Raw genomic sequence first — 21,594 nt, 5'->3', positions numbered from 1 at the left:
TTTCGCCAATAGTGATGCGGTCGCGGATCGCCTTACGCTGCATTGACGTTATGCTGTAATGCAAACATTCGCCGCTGGAGCGATCGCGCATCGCTTATGCTGGACCGTATAGGTTCGTCTGATCGTTCCTGTTCTTAATTATGTTTGTCGTCGCGCGCCTATGCCGATCGGCGAGTCAAGTGCTGGAATGTTATAAATCAAATTTTTCGATGCAACACTTTAGCGGTATGATTCCTTTCTTTTCCTTATGTTATATTAAATTGTTGTTTCAAGGTTCCGTTACGCTCTTCTATAAGGTAGACGGATTCGTTACGACTACCCTTCTTTCAAGGGCCTTTCTTTATATCCCGTACAATGTAGGCGAGTTTGTTGGATCTGCATTTATGTTTATTTTCTGTTACGTTTATTTCTAAGTGTCGCGTTCGCAACAAATGTCGAGACGATCTTCGTTAGGGTTCTAGCTTACATCTGAGTTTATTGAACAAAATTTTGTTGCTTATATACTAACAGTGTTTCCTGGTGTTGGTTACAATAGGATACGACGTTTACACATATTGATGAATCTCCTGCGTGGGTTGAACAAAACGTTACTTTGAAGACCATATGGTTTAGCCAATTTTTGATAACAATTTTATAGCTCCTGACTTTCGGGTGCATCGCGTTGGCATGGCATCGTAATGCACTTCTTGCGTTCTAAGCCGCTCGTCGAACAAATCCTCGAGCGTTCCTTATCATTTGTGATTCGAATGCATTTCAACGTGTGTGACAATGTGGTTCATTGTTTCTATGCTTCTCGGAATTCTAATACACTTGAAATGTTTACTTACCTCAATGTAGTTTGTTATGATTATTATTCTTGGATGCGAGCATGCTTCCTTAACCTGTAGTTTAAAGTCTAAACGTCACGTTCCCTTTTTTGGGTTTCTATGACCTTACCCGAATATGATAATTTTACTTTTTAATGCACTCGCCTACTTGGTTGCATTTTTGATTGTCCTTATGCCCACGCGTTTTTGGTTCCTACGCATCACACATAGACCCACTTGAAACGGAGGATTTTGACCCGTGTGGGTCGTTTCAAAAACGTAGCGACACATTACGCGTGTCGCTGGTTTCGTGTCTTGGGCCTTTTAATTTCTTTCGTTTTGATTTCAATATCTGGGTTATTTCAAGCCGTCGACAACGTCGACAATTTTCTTGTTAAGACGACGTATCTTAACGACGCATACTGTACTTCTGTACTTGACTTTTGTATATTCTTGTTCCACATGCTGTTTGCCCTACTCGCTTGGATTCCTCTTTATTGCAGGTGCCTTTAACTCTAGTGCTATAGAATAAATGATAAAAAAATACTTGCCAACCACTGACGCGCCTTTATGACGCGCCTAACAAGAATTCAAGTACCTTGTCCACAAAAAATCGTCCGACATCGTAAAAATCCTACGATTCTCAACCACTCCTTGAAACTGTACTACCCCTAAAATAGACTGGGACATTAAAAACAAAATCCACGCAGAAACACAAAAAGCACCATAGCCCGAATAACCTTCAACGAACTTATTCCCATCAAATGCTATTCGCATAACCTCATTGTTGCCGCTCTGTTATAAACGACAAACGACTGGCAAGGACTAATTGTGCGATCAAACACTCAGACATCCATGTTTTTCGCGGAAACCATAACCTTCCTTACCAACTACCAACACCTGAAAGACCTTTCCCGATTCCCTGATCTTACTTATTGCTCTTTTCCAAGTCACGTTGGAATGTAGGGGAATGTAACTGCGGACCTTCTTTCCAAGTTCCGGCACAAACACCTAATACATTACATGCATAGATCATAATATCGACACTATACTATCAAACAAAAACTCATCCAATGTCTCATGATCTAACCAGCATACACACAAAGAGACAAATTAATTCCTTCAATCAGTAACTACTAAAAACAATTCGAATGATGTCTAGGCTTAGGTCTAATCATTTCGCTTTCGGGCACGCATCTCCAACGTATAGGACAGGCCGACTCCAAAGTATGTGGCTGCGGCCTCGGATACCATGACATAGATCATCTTCTATGGTCTTGTGTGGAATACGAGGCTGCTCGATCCGCCTTCTTAGACGCAGTCCAGGGCATTAAAAGTTGCCAAACATTACGATTCGGAACCTGCTGGGAGACTGCGACGAGGTGTACCTGAGAACGATCTTTCTATTTTGCCGTGCTAACGGATTATTAGTGTGATCCTCCCCCCTCTACTCCCACTGTTTGTCTGTCTTATATGTGTTGCACCTCGCTTGTATGAATGATGATGGCTGAATGGTTGTATGAAAGAATGAATGTATGAATGAGTACGATGCGTGAAGGGTTGGGTATCACATGGAAAAAGTTGCCCCGAACGATGCTATGGATGGACAAACCAGCGAAAGGGAGAAGAAGGACATAATCAAGGACGCTTTGAAATGGAAAACGATCAAGACCCCCGCTACCATCAGGACTACGAGCATGGAAACGAACACACACACACACACCCCGGGATAAGGTGCCCTCACACATTTAAGACCCTCGCTATAAACACGACTTTGGCTTTGGATGACGGAATAAACGCAATGGAACATCCAAGCACACCCAGGATATGGTGCCCTTTCACGGCTCGGAGAAGGAAATGTCTCCCAGCTAAGATGAAAGGAGTATCTTACTTTTAAGTTTATTGTAAGCAATACGGCATGGCCGTCCTTTATGAATAAAAAAAAATACTAAAAGCAATCGACGAGACGAATGTAGTCAAAGGGCTCAAAATCTCTGTAAAATAATCAACCGACTAACCAACCTTTTTATTTCACTGCTGCTAGTGACATCGGTGCATCGACTAATCTCGATTTTTCCGTTGGTCCTATGTCTAATGGGGATATGCTTGGCATTTAAATGGACAGATATGCTAAAATTATGTTCCTTTTTATGGGTATTGTAACATATTATTGAATTGTACGCGTTGTTTTAGGTTTCGAGATTTAATCCTAAAGCATGTTTCGTGATAAAAATGTTTCATTGTTTGAAGTATTTGTATTGTATTGCATTGTATTTGTACTGTATTGTATTGAGTTGGCATTATAGTTGATTAAAGATTGTTTTAAATCTTTTTGCATCCCTTCATATCTAACGCTACAGTATGGACTAACAACTAGAAGCTTGTCATTCGAATAACCACACGTTGATTATCTTGTTTGTTTGAACTATTCATAATACTTCGACCAGTGTGGACGTTCATCGTAAGGACAGGCTTGGCATAGTTAAAAAAAATAAAAGTAGACTTAACCCAGTAAAGCTAGTACCTACTTGTCCAATATCCAATACTCACGTGGGATACAGGCAGTATATGAGCTCTTCTTGCCCTCGAAAAGTCATAGTTGGAAATGAACGTTAAATCCACAAAACATCAAAATTAAGTAAGCTCGTCCGTTTCGATATCTTGAAGAAATTTTTGAAATCTTCAAATTGCGGATTTGAATTACAAATTGAGGAATTGTTGTTACCCCAAATTTTTTACTCAAATAGAATCACCAAGTCTATATTAGATATATTATAGCAAATACACACAAAGTTCGTAAATTCCAAACCACACGTTACATATGAAATGACCTTTTAACGGGTAAATTACAAAGCCATTTCGATTTTTGAACATTATTCAATTCAGAAAACTCATAGGCACCACACATGTCATAAATCCTCAAATGATTAAGATGCGATAGATTTTATGATTTGTTAAACCATCGTTCAACGGAAGATCAGGTATTACCCCAGATAGGAACACAGCTACAGCTTAATTGAAAATTCAAACATTCTTGTTCACTTTCTCGTTTTTTTATACTCTCGGTACACCTAAGATTATACAAATGAATATGCGTATATAATGACAGAATTTAAATTTAATTTAAGAAAATTAGCTCACTTATTAGAAGAAGTACCACACTCAGCAAATCATACAATTTTCGACGCGATCACATCACCAGATGTCAAGCACTAATCATCGCGATTGTCAAGATTCGAATCTACAGCGGTGGGATCTACGGAATGAAAATCGTTTTATTGTGATATGTCGTCAAACATAAAAAATGTCCTGTTAACATTGTTTCATGTACTAATACATTGCCCGTGTTTACATCAAACGGGAAGTGGATGCTCGGGAAAATCATCTACGAAGGAACAGTAACGAGACATAACAAAGCAATCCTAGCGCGCATGTTCTCGAAAACGGCCCGTGACACAAATGTTACTAACCAGCCATGAACATTTTTCCTCCAGCTGGTGGATGGTTACCAATAGCCATACGAAAGTTAAGCGGTAAATGGGAGAAACCTGGATCTCTTTACCTAGGTCAACTCTAATATCATTCTAGCGGAAAGTTTTGGTTCACAAATGCTGAACGACTTATACCCAACGATCAGAGGCGGATTCAGTCTTTCTAAGTCCCTAAGGAAAATAGTTGTTGTGGCCCTGTAGTGATCCGGATTGATTGTCCATAACGCGGAGCGAACAAGTTTTGTCCATCTCTACCACCGCTACCACTACCAACCCAACTAAGACCAATAAAAAGCGCGGTTCAAAGGTTAGGAGAGTCAAAAGTTCACAAACCATCGACGGGAACCCACTTCTGATCACGCGAGCGATGTTGTAAAAACACTGTAAAGATTCGTATCTTAAAATAAAGCGTTGTAAATATATCTGACGAAACCCAAAGCATCGTCAGCCCATTCAGAATGCTACAGCTCTTTCGTAAGCATATGAATTTTCTGCACGTGGATGAACTTGACGCCGTTATGGAGGGCCCTATTATTATACATCTTGTGACCGGGGAGTGGTCTTTCACCATTAGGGTCCTTAAACGAAACATCATAGCCGCCCGTAATTACAACCATCAATTCGTTTTGGGCTTTAGCACATTTTGAGCCGGGAACCGTCGCTGTCAACGGCAACAACTGAAATGCGCCGTAAAGGACCAATGCAAATCAATGCGAAGTAGTTGCTGTCGAGATCCTTACCGTCTTCGAATGATGTTGGTCAGTTATCAATATATACCTGTAAAAGACAACAAACGATCCATGTTCCTATCCTATTATTGTCAATCAGATTTACCATCAAAGGAGGATGGTATATAACAGAACAACACATTTAAGAAACAGTTTTAAGAACGTCATTAGCGAGTCTGATGGAAAGTGCAATGTTTACGCTGCTGAGAGCCTGCAGAAAATGAAAACGATGGTGTACAAGACAGGTGATAGGAGCATCGCTCAACATCCGGTGTTCCGATCAGCATCTGAATCATCCCAACAATATTGGAAGAAAAATTTGTATCGTGATCAACATGGACATCGTCGGCAGATCGAACAAGTTTATCATCGATTGTCTCTTCGCATCCCAGCGCCACACGAAACACAGCGCCAGAGATCAACATCATAAAAAGGTTCTGTCTAAACACAACGCAAACGTCTCCTCCATTTAATAACGAAAACCGTTTCATGAACCTTCAAGGACTCGACGATAGAAGGAAGTCATCACGATCAACATTCACCAACCAGTAGTGACTAGAGCCAAAAACCATCATAATTGCTGATTGCGCGAAGTTTTGTTAAAGCTGTGGTAAAGCTGTCTATTCAACAAAGATTTTTAACAGAAAGAACGTTCAGGAAATTTATTTTTTTTTTTTTCATTTACAATGTTAGTATCTTGAAATGTTTTGATGGAAATAAGAAAACGAATCCTCAGGTGATCTGAAGTAAATGAACATTAAAGAATAGAAACAGACAATACCTTAATAATAGCAAACATTTCGATAGCCAATATTCAATGTAATAAGTGGTAAACTCACCGGTCTCAGTTCTGGAACAATGTGCGAGCTTCTTACCTGATGCAGTAATATAATAAAATCAAGCAACTCCTAAGCGTAACCGTTAAGAATTTATATTATATAGCCTATATAGCAAACGAATATCAATGGGAAAGGCTTTCAAACATTCTAACATTCTAACAAAACATTAATTGTATTGCACAAAAATTGTAATTACTCAATATCAAGCTATATTTTAAAATAAAATCATACTTTTATCACTAGAATCAACTATAATAATCAACTTTAGTTTCGATTTTGAATACTTTTTTGTTTTGGTTTCATTGCTTCTGAGCGTGTTTAGCCGAACCCTTCATAGCTCCTAAAAGGTAAGAAAAACAGGCAAAATGTGCAAATTTGTTCCATTACTATGTTAATCTGCAAACTATACAAAACTATGTAAAGAAAATGGAGTAAAACATAGAACTGATTATAGATATAAATAAAACTTTCTAGCCGTGGACGGACAGTCGGATCGTCAACATTGCAGAACATCCATCGTAACTTAACGTCTTCTCATCTCAAGAGCATCGAGAGTCTCCCTACCCAAAGGAATGCCTCGATGTCTCCAACATTCCAGTGTTTGAAATCTCCTCCAGATTTCTATAATAGTCCGGACGATCAAGTACGTTAAGGTTACATGTATTGCGTATGCATTCGAAAAGTATAGGATAAGCCACACAAAGTATGTGTGCATCATCGTATATATTACAACATCATATTGGGTCATAGGCAACAAGTAAGATTAAGAGTAGGAGATTGACTAGGAACCGTGGAAGATAAGGGAAAAAAGGCTTCGGAACGTTTGAGCCTCTTCTAACATGCATGATTTATAGAAAAAAAAAAAAAATTTTCTAGTATTACGGCTTACCGTCGTATTGTCTTATCGAGGTTATTCTTCTTCTTCTTCGTAGCTAAACGACCTTTCTAGGTCACGCCGGCCTTCGAAAGGCTTACTAGATTTGTCAATACCACGTAGTGGGATAGTCAGTTCTCACTATGGAGGGACGAAATTGATGAAATTTGAACCCCGGTCCAGCCGTTTGTTGACAGGTGCCACCAGGCCGCCCCTATAACCCCTATCGAAGATAATATTATTAATATTATTATTATTATTATTAACCGAGTATGCCCGGGATAAGGCAAAGAATAAGGAGGAAATGCCTTATCAATATGATTATACTTTTTTTTTTCAACACAAGCGGTGTTGACAATACGGCGCTGGACCGTCACAATCAATTGTAAATAAATAAAAAATATATATTATTATTATTATTATTATTATTATTATCCTTCACTATTATTATTAGTACCTTCAAACACCTGTACTTGTACAAATGTACCTGTACCTTCAATTTAACAAGAGTTGTTAAATACTACTTGTTAAATACTACTTATCGAACGGGCTTGCAGAGATTCAAGCCCTAATTAGACTTGGCGAAAGCGGCGCCAGTCTCCAAACGGCAGACTATCCAACTACGAGGTACCGGCAAGTCTAGTAAGCCATCTTATGACTGGCGTGATTTTAGTGGTCGTTAAGAAGAATAAGGAGAAGAATAACATTCCCATAATAACACTGAATAAATTTTTTTATACGAGGTAAATGGGATGATATCTTATTCAAAGAAACAACTCCATTTCAATCAACAGCGTTTTATCGCCAAACAACCTTGGCTGGTCTCTGACAGTACTGCTGATGTAACACAAATATGATGCACAGAGTTTCTCAACAAGTAAAACAAAAATCTACAACTGTCCAACATTTATCTTTGTATAGTCCAATAATTTAAACATATTTATATTTGTTCACAATTTATTGTAGCATGCATTATGTGTGTTCCGTGTGTCGGGGCAATTCTGTAGGGTATGTATAAAGAACATTACGTTGCTTTTCACAGACTGTTCAGCAGTTTATCCTTCTTTTTTCTAAATTGTGTATGTGCTCTGCGCTCCTATGATCCTCTCCTATGCCATTCATTATGACTAGTAACGGCAGTAAGCAAACTTACGTCAAACACTTCCCCGTTCCACGCTGGTAACACGTTGTTGGCGTACCGTGGATTGCATGCTTTCTCCTCCTCCTTCTTCTTCCTTCTAATCTCCGGATTCTCGGATTCTCTACTTCAATGGCATTAAAGGGGAAATGTGTTTTCATCAATTGTAAAGAGGCTAAAGTGTTTATATGTTATTTGTGTGAGGCGTTTCGTGTTTGCATGCGGTGTTTATCATTCTTAGTTCTGCTTGCTTGCTTGCATGTTCTAATTCTTTTATTTTCCATCCCTTCTTTTACTCTCTCCCTCCGATGTAGGAGCTTTTCTATGTTTAATAACAGATACAAATGATTTTTTCACATCTGGCGCTCCGACAATCTTTTCTTCGTTTTAAACTAGTTCAAGCACAAAATGACAAGAACTACTAGCTACATAAGTCGGTTTCCTTCAACGTATCATAGTTTTACTTATCTTTCCCCCTACATGTCCCTCTCCGTCGCCGCTCGTTCCTTGCACCATCCTAGTATTCGCCCTGCCTTTCTATCATTTCACACCGTATCAGAACCGTGTAATATTCTCGGTTACATTACTCCGCACGTTATATACTTCAAATGTGTCATTTCTCTTTTTGCTAACTGGTGCAAGATTGTCCATCACCGGGACGACCGGACCGATCCTTTTTATTCACAGTGTTCTGCGAGGTTGTCTGCGCGGTCACGGCTTGGGGTGCCGCCGATTGCGTAGATGGAGATGCAGTTGACACCGGTGTCGTAAGCGCTGACTGCGGCTGGCTTGCATTATTTCCCACCGATACCGGAGGTTTAGTGACTTTCGTTTGTTGATCCAAATAGTTATCGTAGTTAATATCAATGCTAGATATTACGCCCACTAGTTGCTTCACATTCGGGGACATCGTGCTCGATCTGCCCGGATCGCCTGAATCCCCGATTGGTTCTACATTTTGTCCATTATGACCCTCACCGTACGGTACTACTACCTCGGATCCACCGGCTGTAGATGATGATATCGTCGGATGTGCAGGCATGACATTCGTACCAGCCGTGGAAACCATAACGGACACCACAGGTGAAACTTGTTGAGTTTTTTCGACCTCGTTCACAGTTCCCTGTATCGTTCCAGTGCCAGCATCGTCTCCTGCCCGTATTACACCCCCTTCCTGGCACACGACTGGATGATGATGGTCCATCGTTTCGGCGTCTTGAATCTGAAAAATAAACAATGTACAAATGCGGCAAACAATAACGCTTCGTCACACGAAACCACGCACCTCTTCCGGACACAGGTCGAATGCCATTTGTAATATATCTCGAACCGATTGGGATTTTTCCAACAAAAATCCATTCGTATTATCGTTACTTTGCGCTGGCGGAGACCACGAATTGTAGTTGTACTGACTGTTGCCAGTGGTGCGATGCTTTTCCAGCTCTTCCTGCAGCCATTCAATTGCCAGCGTCCACTGTTTAGCCAGTGCGGCATCCGTGTGCAGTTTGTTCAGTGCCACTGGACTCTTGGAGAACAAATGTACCATACATTTGATGCATTGGTAGGCACGTTTCTGGTAGTTTAGTTTGCTGCGCCTGATAATCTCCAGCAAACCGTCTCTATCATGACCGACACCTATCAGAGGGAGAAAGAACAAAGAATGGTTTAGTAACACCTCTTCGATACAGCAACTGAAATTAAATATAACTCTTACCCAATAATGCGTTCATTATACGATGACCCTGCCAGGAGTCTTCGATAAGCAGGATGTGCAGCAGCAAATCCGTATAGTGTTTCATGTCGTGCCAGTACACATAATCACACTGGAACAGGAGCTCCATTAGAATTATACCAGAAAAGTGAGGATTCTCCCAGCAGCAGTATTGTAGTAATTTAAAACCTTCCTCTCCTACATGCACATCCTCCAGTAATCGTTTAATGTACCTAGCAATCCGTAAATGGAAAATATAATATTCTGTCTGTCTGTCTGTCACGTCTCATCTTACCACTTACCCAGTTCTATTGTAAAGATAATCTATGCAATCTTCAGACATAGGAATCAATGTGTTTTTTCGGGTTATGTGGTCGTTGATGTATTTGTTTGGCAGCACGGCTGTTCCGCTTATAGCGCTTCGGCACCGTGCCGAGACATCCATCGATCGTACCAGATGCGAAACGACGTGGTGCAATTTGCTCAGATCTGGATACTGATATTTTATCGTCGGGCCGGTTCCATCGTCCATTGCTACTCTCATGAAAAGCACTGGCACGTTTAGCTAAGTAGCAACAAAAAAGCAAAAGAATAGTTGTTGTAAACTTCTTATTAACCTGCCATTTCCGCACACACTTACCTTAATTAGCTGACATTCCTCTCTGTACCCCAGACCAGCGTACATGGAGAAAAGACTAAAATAGTGCGGCAAATGTTTACCATGCTCCGGAACGTCCGATTTTAAAAGACCAAGCACGGCAATCAACACTTGCTCGCATAGATTGCTGCCCTCGAAGCATGCAACCGGTTCGTCCTCCGCCGAATAGTGACAGAAGGAAACGATAAGCTTCGCAAAGCAAGAACGAATCTCGGGCAGTGGAGCAGCCAGCAAATATTCACACAAGCGGCCAGGCGAATCCAACAATACATTCTCGGCAAACCATTTCCGTATAAACACGAATCCTTCTAGCTGCACTCGGAAAATTTCATACCTTAAGGGAAAGAAAATAAAAAGCATGTAATTAACCGGTATAGATACAGTGTATTTGTACAAATACAATTACAATATTGGACATAATAAATCATTCGCTTTCATGATTTGTGAGTAACTTTCCATATTTCAATTAATAAAACACTTATAACAAAATCTTTTTAAGGAAAGTTATTGCCCTTTCTGTCCATTTTCCAGTAAAGGGTTCAGTTCAGAAATCATCTTTATATCGACTTTCAGATTATATTTTGTAACTTTCAATATTTAGTATGACCAGCTAGCTTCTGTATATATCCAGGGTCGATCTTCTGTTACGCTGTTTTCAAAGCTTTGATTGATTGTCCAAATTCCAAATTTTCATTCCATAAGTCCAGCTCCATATAGAGATCTGAAATCGTATCCCTTTTGATTTGCACTAAGCTTCCAACTACAATCCTCTTAAATGATACATGTACCGTAGAGTTTCTTCATCCAAGCTTAAACTTTTTTTAATGTATGGTTCTTTTAGTGCGTCACTGATTCTCCGACAAATTCTGGATCGATGTTTGAGTTCAAACAACTCATATTAGCTTTAATCGACCCACAAAACTCCAGACATCCCGAGCACAGTTTTTAGCGAATTACTACGTTTTTATTTTTTTTTGCTTGTTGTTTGAAAAGACTCTTCGCTGTCAAACTTCAAACCATTCTGTTTGAGACTCCGGCGTATGGTACGACGACGATCGACATTTAGATTCATCAATTCCTTAATTTTTTGTTTATTAATTGATTAGCTTTGGATTTTGCTAAGTCAATCCTAATGATTCTCAAGCTCTCAAGAGGACTCATCAATATCGTCCCTGTCCAGATAAAATGCGCAGTATTCCATGTGCTTCATATTTTTGGTATTTTCCACAATTTTCCGGACAATGATTACAATTTTGCGATTGCAAATCACCGGATTTGTCACGAGGAGAGAAAATGCCCATACGTTAGACTGTTCCCAAAAATCAAAACAAATTGTTAGAGAACGGCTCGTTGCAACGGTTAAAAAATATTTAATTTGAAAAGAAATATTTAATTTGAACTTTGCCCTTTGATTCGAAACGTAATTTAAGTTTTGCCTAACATTTTTTCTGCAGTAGCGTAAACTTTACTCAATACTTTATGAAATTAAATCGAACTTTTACTTACCAATCCATTACTTGCCCTCGGATCGTCTTCTTCGTTTTAAAGCCCGTGTGAAATAGAAACTTTGATGCCAGCCGCACTTTCAGCAAACAAACATCCTCTAATCCTTTCTGCATTGTGATAGAGAAATTGAATTATCGGTTTTTTTTACTGCAAACAGTTACATCACCTCCATTTTACTCACCAGAAGTAACCACACTGGTACTTTATTCTTTGGTTTAATCGGGAATTCTGTTAGTTTCTTCATAAAGGTGAAAAACTCTGTCGAAAACAGCATTCTAGAGTGCAAATATCGAATATTTTGGATTCTGAAAGAGTATAACGAAACATATTGCACATTATTAATCACGTTGTCCGCCAACCACCAAAACCAAACTTTACCCACCGTATGCAACGTTCTACATTCGGTTCCATGTTGAAATAGTAATGTTCGCTCTGCGCTAACGATAGACTTTCTACCGTTGACTTGGCTTGGGCTCTGTTGTGTGACGATTGCGGACCGGAGTTCAGTCGCCACCAGAATGCATTCTTCGGTGGTTTCGCATAGTACACATCATTGCGCGTGTAGAACAACATGTACGCGTTCCACCAACGCTTCTGTCTACGGTACTGCATGCGCTTCAGATTGTTATCATACACCTCGCCCATATAGTCACCACCAAAGCATTGCGTTTTCATCTCCTCATCGTCATCCATCTTACATTCCGAAACTTCGCCGTCATCAAATTTGTACCACTTCTTTTGACCGTTGGCGTAATTCCTGTCAGATGCAAAACATTTACATTATTGTCACTTTTCACTCATCCCCACAGAGCTTCATCGACAGCATATATTTGATACGTACTTGTGCAGAATGTAGCTGTAATAATGGCCGCCGGAAGCCTGACCACTGTGAACCACTATGCCGGTCAGCTGGTAGCGTGTTGATCCTTGCTCTTCTTGCTTTGGCTCGACATTTATAACTTCACCTTCCAGCTTCGCCAAACCAGATACTGCAATTAGACACCATTAATTTCATCAATGCAAAGAAAGGAAAGTGGGGAACAAAATTATAATACACATTACCCGTATACGGTTCCATATCCAGCACGCGGGGAAACTCGAAATAATCATTATATTTGATAGCGCACACTCGTTCATAATCATATTCGAAACGTTTCAACTGTATTGCTAGAACGGGCGGCAGTTTGCTAACGCACAGCCGTTTCACTGTAACGACCTGAAACCACCACATCGGACAACAAAATTCGAAAATAATATTAGCAAACATACCCTCAACTCGATTAGCTCCGTCATCTTTTTTTTTTCATACCTTTTCATCACATTTATCACAGTGGTACGCATCGGCACCTTCTAGTATTTCACCACGAACGTACTGCTCCAGCGAATCCGTTAGCGAGCTATGATTCCTAATATCGACACTAAGTACACTAAATGGTTCGTCCTTGCTGTACCGGTGCGGACAGTCTTGGCATATTTTCTGATCGCTAAAACATCCACCCAGTGTGGCAGCCATTAATTGTTCGCAGTTTAGGGCTTTCAGACCTTCGTCAATGCTTTCAAAAAGGGACATAAAAAATTCAACCGCATCCTGCTGCTCACGTAGATTGACTGGTTCTCCTTGCAATCTGGGTTGAGAGATAAATTGAACATACATATGTAAGAAAGATTGATTCGTAGTACAGCAGGAAAAAAAATATCAAAAAAACAGGTTGGAAATAGAGAGAATACTTACTTGAAATGTCTCCACAATCCCCGAGGTACGTAATACTGTAAAGCGCTATGTCCAAGATAGCAAAAGATTACCATCACATACTTCAGTATTCCAATGTGATAGTTTTTTCCTCCATCGTCATCTTTCTGGATGCCGAGCTGATACGAAGACAACAATGTATAAGTAAAGAAATGTGTTCTGTGTTCAACAAAATACTTCATTTTTTTATGCTTCTAATAGCGAACCACCTACCAACGATTGCCCGTCCGGATCTTCGTTGAAATCTTCCTTGTGATCGATGACGGCCTGATGAATTCGTACGATGCCGTTACGCAGTGCCGGAACCATGTATAATTGCTGCAAAACTGAATTCATGTAGCACGTGGCACCTGCATTTTTTAACCCACAGAACCCATGCAGTGCCCTTGGTGCATCCGGTGGCAAATACTCCCATTCGCGGACAGGTTCGATATCTTCGAAAAACATATCATTCAACATCATAGAAATTGTGGTCGTAAGTTCCACGGAATTGTGACTTAGTGCTACGATCAAGTCCATGGCAGCAGAAATAGTGCGTGGTGTGCGACACACTGGTGGCGGCAGTTGAAAATGTATCTCCTTTCGGTGCCGATAGTAAATGTACTGGAATGACGCGTTGAAGACGAATTCTTTCACCAGGTCCTGCAGAAGAGTTTAGATAAATTATTACATTTGCAATACCAGAAAACAGCTTAGCATTTGACAAATTACACAGGATAATATGAACAAGTAATTGTAAGGCAAATAATGCCACATGAAAATCCTGCATACTACAATATTTTTAATTTTAATTACAAATTATTGGAAGATATGTGAAAGATCTATTACAAAAGTCAGTCCCAACAAGCCAGTAGGTTAGTAGCGAAAAAATCTTTTTGTATGCACATTTATTTAACTCGCTAATAGGATAGAAACCCAGCTAGCAAGTCACTGTTTTTATTCACCAAAAAACGGAGAGGTTATATAACTAAAACATCACAATAGAAAAAATCATTTCTTGTGCTATCGAGTTCCAAATTATCGTAGTATATCACAAGAATAATATCATAAAATAGCGGTTTCAAACCTCAGGCAAATATTACGTATTTGATAGGATCAAGCATCAGTTCATAGTTGGAAGAGCAAATTCAATACCAAGAAATTCTATTACAAATTTTGGGTCGCCCCGGTGGAGCAAGCGACAGCGGAGCCGGTCTTCAAACGGCAGGACCGGGTTTCAAATCCCATCCCGTCCCCCTGTTGTGAGGACTGTCTATCCAACTACGTGGTATCGGCAAATCCAATAAGCCATTCGTGACCTAGAAGGTCATTAAGCCAAGAAGATAAATAATTTTAAAGTACCGCTACGAATTACTACACAGTATAGAATAGTACTTGTTTCGCAGAGTAATATGAATCAATTATGAAGTTGGACTATTGAAAGCTGCAAATGTAATGCTTAAAATATTCGTTTTTTTAGGATTTTTCATTTTAATTTGTTTTTCCTTGGAAGAACATCGCATCATTTTTCCAATCATACGACCTTCCGATGTGAACAAAATATGAAAGAATTATTTATTAGAAGCATATAAACATATATGCATGCGGATATTAAGTAATGTTATTCAAAAAGTTAATATTGTACACAATGTTCGATGTCCTACTCTACTCAATTCTTTTCCGGAGCAGATTCGTTGGACAAAAAATGGATCAGATGAATCAGAATTGGAAATTCATAAAACATTTACATCAGGTCGCCATTCTTGTCTACCTCAAAAGGCACATTATATTGCATGTCGAAAATATTATTACATAGAAATCACAAATAATGCATGTTTTACTCACCATTAACAATGCGTTTAAACGACGCTTTTCGACCGGTTTCATGTGAAACACGAGGGATCTGGTCAGGCACAGATGTCCTTCCAAAATATCTTCATGCACAAGCGTTTTGCCATGTTCCACCACATTGTCCCGCACCCAGTACAACCATTTAACCTCCGTCTGCAACAGCTCCTCGACATCGATTGGAGTTGCTACCGCATCGTTGCGTTCCTTTGATTGGAGCAGCTGTGCAAATAGTTGCAGATAATCGGCACACGTCTCTGTTCGATGGTTCACTTTGCGCCATATATTGTACAGCACGCCAACGATTGATTGTAGCAGCTCCTCGGATACTTCACCAGACAGCATAGCTAGCAACTGTTCGCGCGCCAACGTTCGCATTTTAGCGGACGGATTTAACAACAGCAATGACCCCAAAAAGCTATCCCAAAGCCCGTCTTCCTTGTTGAGCGCTTTCACCGCATCCGAATGCAACGTAAGCGACAATCCCATCACTTCCAGCGCGACATGAAGCACTTCATAGTCCTGGGTACGATCGACGATACCCACTAGCTGCAGATCGTGATCACGATGATGGTTATGGTGATGCTGTTGTTGATGTACATGCTGCTGTTGTTGCTGTGGGTGATGTTGTTGCTGCATCGCTACTCCAAGGCCGGCGGAATTACTGCTGCTACTGTTGCAGCAGCTGCTGGAGCTGCTATCACTACCACTACTGCAGTTACTGCCAATGCTGCTCGTGCTGTATCTACGCTTGCTGGTGACACTAATTTCTTCTGCCGTGTTTTCACCTGATGCATCCTTACTTTCGCCATCGGCTACATCATTCCCAGACGTCTGATCGGCACCACCACCACCGCTACCATCAACTGAACCAAAGCGTGTGTTGAATGCGCGCTCCTTCAGCGAATCCCACGAAACTGGTTCCCAATCCTTCGATACTCGCAACGCTACCTCCATTATAGCTTTTATAGTGCGAACGGTTGGAAAGGTCCATTCACCACGGTACAGGGAAGAAACAAGATCTTGACTATCGACCATACCTGGACGTATATCCAACTGCAACACATACGAAGCTAACCGTTTGGCAAAGCCATTCAAAGTGTTTTCGTAGCGCAATCCACCACGAAGCATATTATGCAGCAGCGTGTACCGTCTCAGCTGAGTTTGAAACTGCTCGTACTGACGCATTTGATCGTAGAAGGTCGGCGGAGGTACGAGATAACCGACGGTAAGGAAGTAAAATTTAACCAGCCGCATAATACACCGATAACTCGCCCGTTTCGTATGTCGATCGGCACCGGCCAGAAAGGTTTCTTCCGACAGCAATCCCACTATAAAATCGGCTGCTCCACAGTTAAACCACGCGTACTGGAACTCCAGCACGGATCCTAATGCGGCTCCATTGTCACCCACCGTAACATCGGGACCCATTCCACCGAAATCCTTCACGTTGCTGTTTGTGTTTGTTGCGGTGGCTGTGTTGGTTTGATGGGCTGGGGCTGGTAAAGGATTCACACTAGCGGGAAGCAGCATTGCCTCTAGCACCTCCAGATTGTACAATATTTGAACCGGCGGTGGAGTAAGAAATAACGATTTAAATGTTTCCAGCGACTCCAACTCTGCCGCATCCATCACAGCCTTTAATTCAGCTTCACTCTCCTTTGCCACACCTCCCGGACCAACTCGATCCAAGTCTCCGCCCGAACCAGCAGCGGTCATATATGCGTCCATTGCCACCTTCCTCACATCCTCTATTGCACCTTGGGAGGTATTGAACACCTCATACAAATTACCCACGGTCAGCCGATCCAACGGAAGCAGATGAAGCAATGACCGCACACCATCACGCAGACGATCATGTTCCAGCGTGTTGGCCAGCTGGTAAACTTGCAGAAAGAAGTTTGTGTAATGTGGCTTTTGGGAAATCACCACCCCCGGTAATGTGTCTTCCGTTTCTGAGCCGGATTGCAAGAAATGGCGAGCGTGATGATGTTGCTGTTGGTAAGCTTGCGCCGAAACTGCCGCATTTTGGCCGTGCAAATAGATTGGATGATGCTGTTGCTGCTGCATCATCGACGCCTGCTGCTGGTGAGCAAAATGGTGGCCATGTTGCTGTTGATGATAGCTCTGCTTAATAGGATCTACGTAATTTCTTGGTGGTGATCCGGAACTACTCTCACTGGAACTGTCCGGCGAACCGGCTGCCATTAAACCAGAAGAAACGGGTGTGAGCTTTGCAATCAGTGACATCTTGTCCCGTATGCCATAAAATGCTAGCGTTTGTTGCTCGTCCGGTACCATCACAAGCTCATTCGTGCCATTGTCATACAAATCGACACGGATTTCGTTTGCCTTCAGTACCTTAATGCGTCTCAGCAGACTGCGCTTGAAAGAATGCATCGTCTCATTGCTGTGACTCATCATCTCTATATCATCCAGCTGCCGGCCGGGTGTTTGAAATTTTACTATTAATTCCACGTGTCGCCCACGAACGGCGTGACACAGGGGAAGTGCGAACCGGTCGCCAGGAAACTTTCGATCACACTCGCGGATGTATTCTTGGAGCGTGCGAATCATGCGGCACATTTGATCGACAAGAAGCAGCTTCTTCCTTTCGACATCTCCATTGATACCCACAGCATCATCATCTTCGCCTATTCGATCGGTGCTCAATTCACCTGATACCGCCAGCCCGGTGGATGATGCGACGGCACTCAATTCTTTCTCTTGCCCTTTCTTCTGCACCGGCTTTGGTGAAGGAAACTCTCGCAACAGCATTTCCATACTCTGAAACATGGCCCGCAATTTTTCGCAACACTCTTCGATGAATGCTTCGTGATACGCTTTCACATCGGCCAACTGTCTAGGTCCCACCGTCATCATCTCGTTCAGTATGCTGATCGCACGATTGGCGATCGTTTCCTGTCCTGCCGTAATCACGCGCCATAAATAATCCTTTCCAATTAGATCCTCGCCATTGTTGTACAGAACGTACGCGCTCCGATGATGGTGGTGCTTGGCGGAAACAATCCGTTCTTCCTTGGTGTTGACTGCACGAAAGAATCGCTCGAAGCAACGAATCCCGTTCTCGGTCAGCAATATCGGATCCAACTTTAAAAGATTGTTTTCAAAGAAATCCCGATTAATGCCCGGATCAAGATCGGGATTTTCGCCCATCAGCTTACTAAACCACCGAAAGCATTCCTCGCGATCGCTGTCAAATGCCGCATTCACTGCTAGCGAGTTCCAGATTTGCTTTGCCTGATCCGCACATAACCATAAGTGGCCATCCTTGAGGAGAAATTTTAAAAAATCTAACCGCTCTTGAATCTGTTGCGGGTGGGGATAGCGATTATCGAGTCGGAGCTTGGCAGGCTTTAGGGTCGAATCCGCTGCCACCAGTGCCCGCACACGGTTCATGTAGCAGGTCAAGCTGTTCGTAACTAGTATTACTAGCTTGTGATCGTTTTGCAGTTGATCGATAATTTTTTGACGATTCATCGTGTGTTGTATTCGCGGCGTATGATTGGGCGTGGTGTCGTACAGTGAGCAAATGTCTCGGATCAATCGTAACGCTGGCAGCACCCATTCGTCCCGTCCCTTTAGCTCTTCCACACACTTTACAAGCCAAATGCCTTTCTGCGCATCTCGTTCCTGTGAGCAGCTGTAGTCCAGGATCTTTACGTGAGATTGCAGTGCCTGCTCGAGCACTTCCAGCGGCGTGTCGGAGCTGTGCGCCAGGTTCCAGAACATGTTCAGCACCTTCTGTGCCATCATCCCGTTTTTGTCGTCCTCCGCTAGACGACGGTTCAGTTCGAGCAGTCGTTCGCGCTGTTTGCGGCTGGCGGACTTTTGCATGCTCGTCTGAAAGCACCGAAACAGATAGTCCAGCTGATCGGCACTAAAATCCCAGGCAAGCTTTGCCAACAGATCGTGCACGTTCTTTGCGATCGCTTCGTGCTTTCCCTCCTGCGCATTCCACACCGCGTCCAGATCGTCGAACGTGAGCGCTTTTTCCTTGATTAGAAAGCGCAATATCTTTTCCAACTTTTCCACATACTGTGACTGATGTAGTGAGTCCCGCAGCACTATCGCCAGCACTCGGTTACTTCGTATCCACATGGCCATCCGATTTGCGCTAAGAAAATCGCCCTCCTCTTCTGCAATCAGCCCCCGGTGGGGATAGATTGAAACATAGCTCAGCACACGGTTGATTTCGTTTAGTGCATTCATTTTCCCATTGAAGCTCGATATCTGCAGTACGCGTAGAATGATCTTTAGGCGGGCCATTTCCAGCTCGTTCAGAAGACTCTCCTGTCCAGGAACACGCGTTAACAAGGCACGAGCAAACTTCACTATACCGGTGATGAAATCGTTCTTCCCCTCAAACACCACCTCACGCTTTAGCTCCGCATCCGAGAGACTCTCAAGCACCGATAGGACAAATCGGCAGCCAGGCAGAAGGTATCGCTCAATCGTATCGACCGTAAGATACTCCGCGCACAGTCCAAATGGACGCAACAACGCGTGCAGAAGCTGCAGGGAAATCTTTCCTTTGCACTTTTCTCCCCCACCGCCACTGTCCATCTTTTCATCACACACACTCACGCGTTGATGCTGTTCGATGGCGACTGTCATACGCTTGAGGAAATTTTCAAACCCATTGTACACACCAAACTGATTGATAAAGTTGAACAACCATCCGCGGGGATTTTTCGTTTCGACCGGTGGCTTCGCATAGCTCACCATGGCAATCTCGTCCTGCTGGGCTGCCTGCTTCGACGAAACACTTGCCGGTACATTGGTGCTGCTGGTCGTGGTGCTGCTTTCGCTACTGTCCGGCAACGACGACGACGACGATGACGATGAAGACGATGAAGTTGACGACGTAACCGGATTCGCCAGCGACGTAGCTGGTGGTGCCGGCGGTGGAGGAGGCGGTGGGGGTGGTGTATTCATATTTTCCGGCTGCCGGGCAATGTTGTGCATGTGAAACTTGTTCTCCGGATCGAACACAATCGCCAACAGCTCCAACAACGGTTGATTATCGCGCTCCATATGCAGGGAGGCTAGCAGCAAAAATTTGCAGCACGACTTAAAAATGCACACATGAATGTTATTCTTCCACGACATGACGGCCTCATCCGTCAGGATGTTGATGAACGATATGGCCAACTCGTTCTGATAAAAGCGCACGCACGGTTCGCATTCGCCATCGATACCTTTAAATATACACATACACCCGGGCATTAATGGACCAATTTCACGCGAACATCCTTTTTTGTTTGTGTGAGTGTGTGAAGCTCCTTCTTCGTTGGCTTACCTAAGGTGGAGAGCTGAATTGCTGCGTCCAGCAAACAGTCCAATTCCTGCGACGGTAGCACCGGAACCACCCATCTCGAGTTAGAAATTTTCGCATTCAAGGAGGCGAGCTTATCCACAGGGAAACTGCTAAGCATGGCCGATGTGTTGTTGCCAGCGCTGGTGGTGATAGTGGTAGTGTTGGTGGTGCTGTTGTGACTGCAATTAAACATTTTTTTCAAAGAACAAAGAAAAACAATTGCACCGATTAGACTCCGCCGCTATGTCGCACTCTCCTTGCTGACACTCACGCATTTTCCACTGTGTTATTGCCGATCTGATGTTCGTTGACCGTCGTTGCTGCTATCCCCCCATCGTTGTTCCGCTGTTCCATCGTTGTTTTCCCATTGGTACGTTCCATGGACTGACTGACGGTGTCGTATGTCATAGCAACAACGACGAGACACCTCGACGTCCCAGCCGTACACTAAGTAGGGAAATGTATCGTTTTTCTATCGAAACGACTCACTCTTGTTTGTTGTTGCAGCTTTCAATCTTATTCTACGATTAAAAAAGAACAGCATACCACTCAAATTATACTATCATCACACACATCAATGCACTTGTACCATCCGATTTTTTGTCACCTCATCGTGTCTAATCGAAAGGGGCAAAAATCACTTCGAACATTTTTTAAAGCAGTGTGTGTCCGTGAGCTGTCTCGAATACGCATTCGAGTTTCAACATGAAAGAAGAATCATAAGTTAACCAAAAAAGTATTTCCCCTTTGTTGTTAATATCTGTGAATATTGAAACTGTGCACGATAAAGTCAGCTCATCACCACGAACGGACCGTTCTTCCTCATCACATCTACTGCGCTACGCGTTTCGAGTCTTTACATTTATCACTGAGCCTTCGCGATTTGTCATTTGTCCCCAGTCATTTGTCCGACGGTATTTCACAG

General features: G+C 42.4%; 2 protein-coding genes across 2 annotated transcripts in view; both read right to left on the bottom strand.

The window, feature by feature from the left end:
- The window catches only part of LOC126564210 (ubiquitin carboxyl-terminal hydrolase 35), a 164,650-nt gene that overhangs the window by 108,315 nt on the left and 34,741 nt on the right, over window positions 1-21,594 (bottom strand). The window lies entirely within an intron of this gene.
- On the bottom strand, window positions 8,480-21,093 carry LOC126563723 (probable ubiquitin carboxyl-terminal hydrolase FAF). The gene is made up of 16 exons (XM_050220381.1): window positions 20,941-21,093; window positions 20,652-20,848; window positions 15,326-20,550; window positions 13,715-14,143; window positions 13,484-13,620; window positions 13,061-13,376; window positions 12,814-12,967; window positions 12,593-12,740; window positions 12,134-12,508; window positions 11,933-12,056; window positions 11,752-11,858; window positions 10,228-10,579; window positions 9,890-10,152; window positions 9,591-9,820; window positions 9,162-9,511; window positions 8,480-9,098 (listed from the first exon to the last, which is right to left on the bottom strand). The coding sequence occupies exons 1-16, from the start codon at window positions 21,075-21,077 to the stop codon at window positions 8,505-8,507; spliced, it is 9,138 nt and encodes a 3,045-aa protein (XP_050076338.1). The 5' UTR covers window positions 21,078-21,093; the 3' UTR covers window positions 8,480-8,504.

This window comes from Anopheles maculipalpis, chromosome 3RL (genome assembly GCF_943734695.1).
Source record: "Anopheles maculipalpis chromosome 3RL, idAnoMacuDA_375_x, whole genome shotgun sequence".
NCBI classification, from domain to species: Eukaryota; Metazoa; Arthropoda; class Insecta; order Diptera; family Culicidae; genus Anopheles; species Anopheles maculipalpis.
The sequence above is the reverse complement of the archived record's forward strand: the minus strand, read 5'-3'. Positions and strand labels throughout refer to the sequence as shown.

Coding starts and splice junctions, on each gene's coding strand:
- LOC126563723 (XM_050220381.1), bottom strand. CDS start 21,077: ATGACATACGACACCGTCAGTCAGTCCATGGAACGTACCAATGGGAAA. Junction 12,968..13,060: donor GTGATAAATGTGATGAAAAG/GTATGAAAAAAA, acceptor TGGTGGTTTCAG/GTCGTTACAGTGAAACGGCT. Junction 9,512..9,590: donor TATAATGAACGCATTATTGG/GTAAGAGTTATA, acceptor TCCCTCTGATAG/GTGTCGGTCATGATAGAGAC.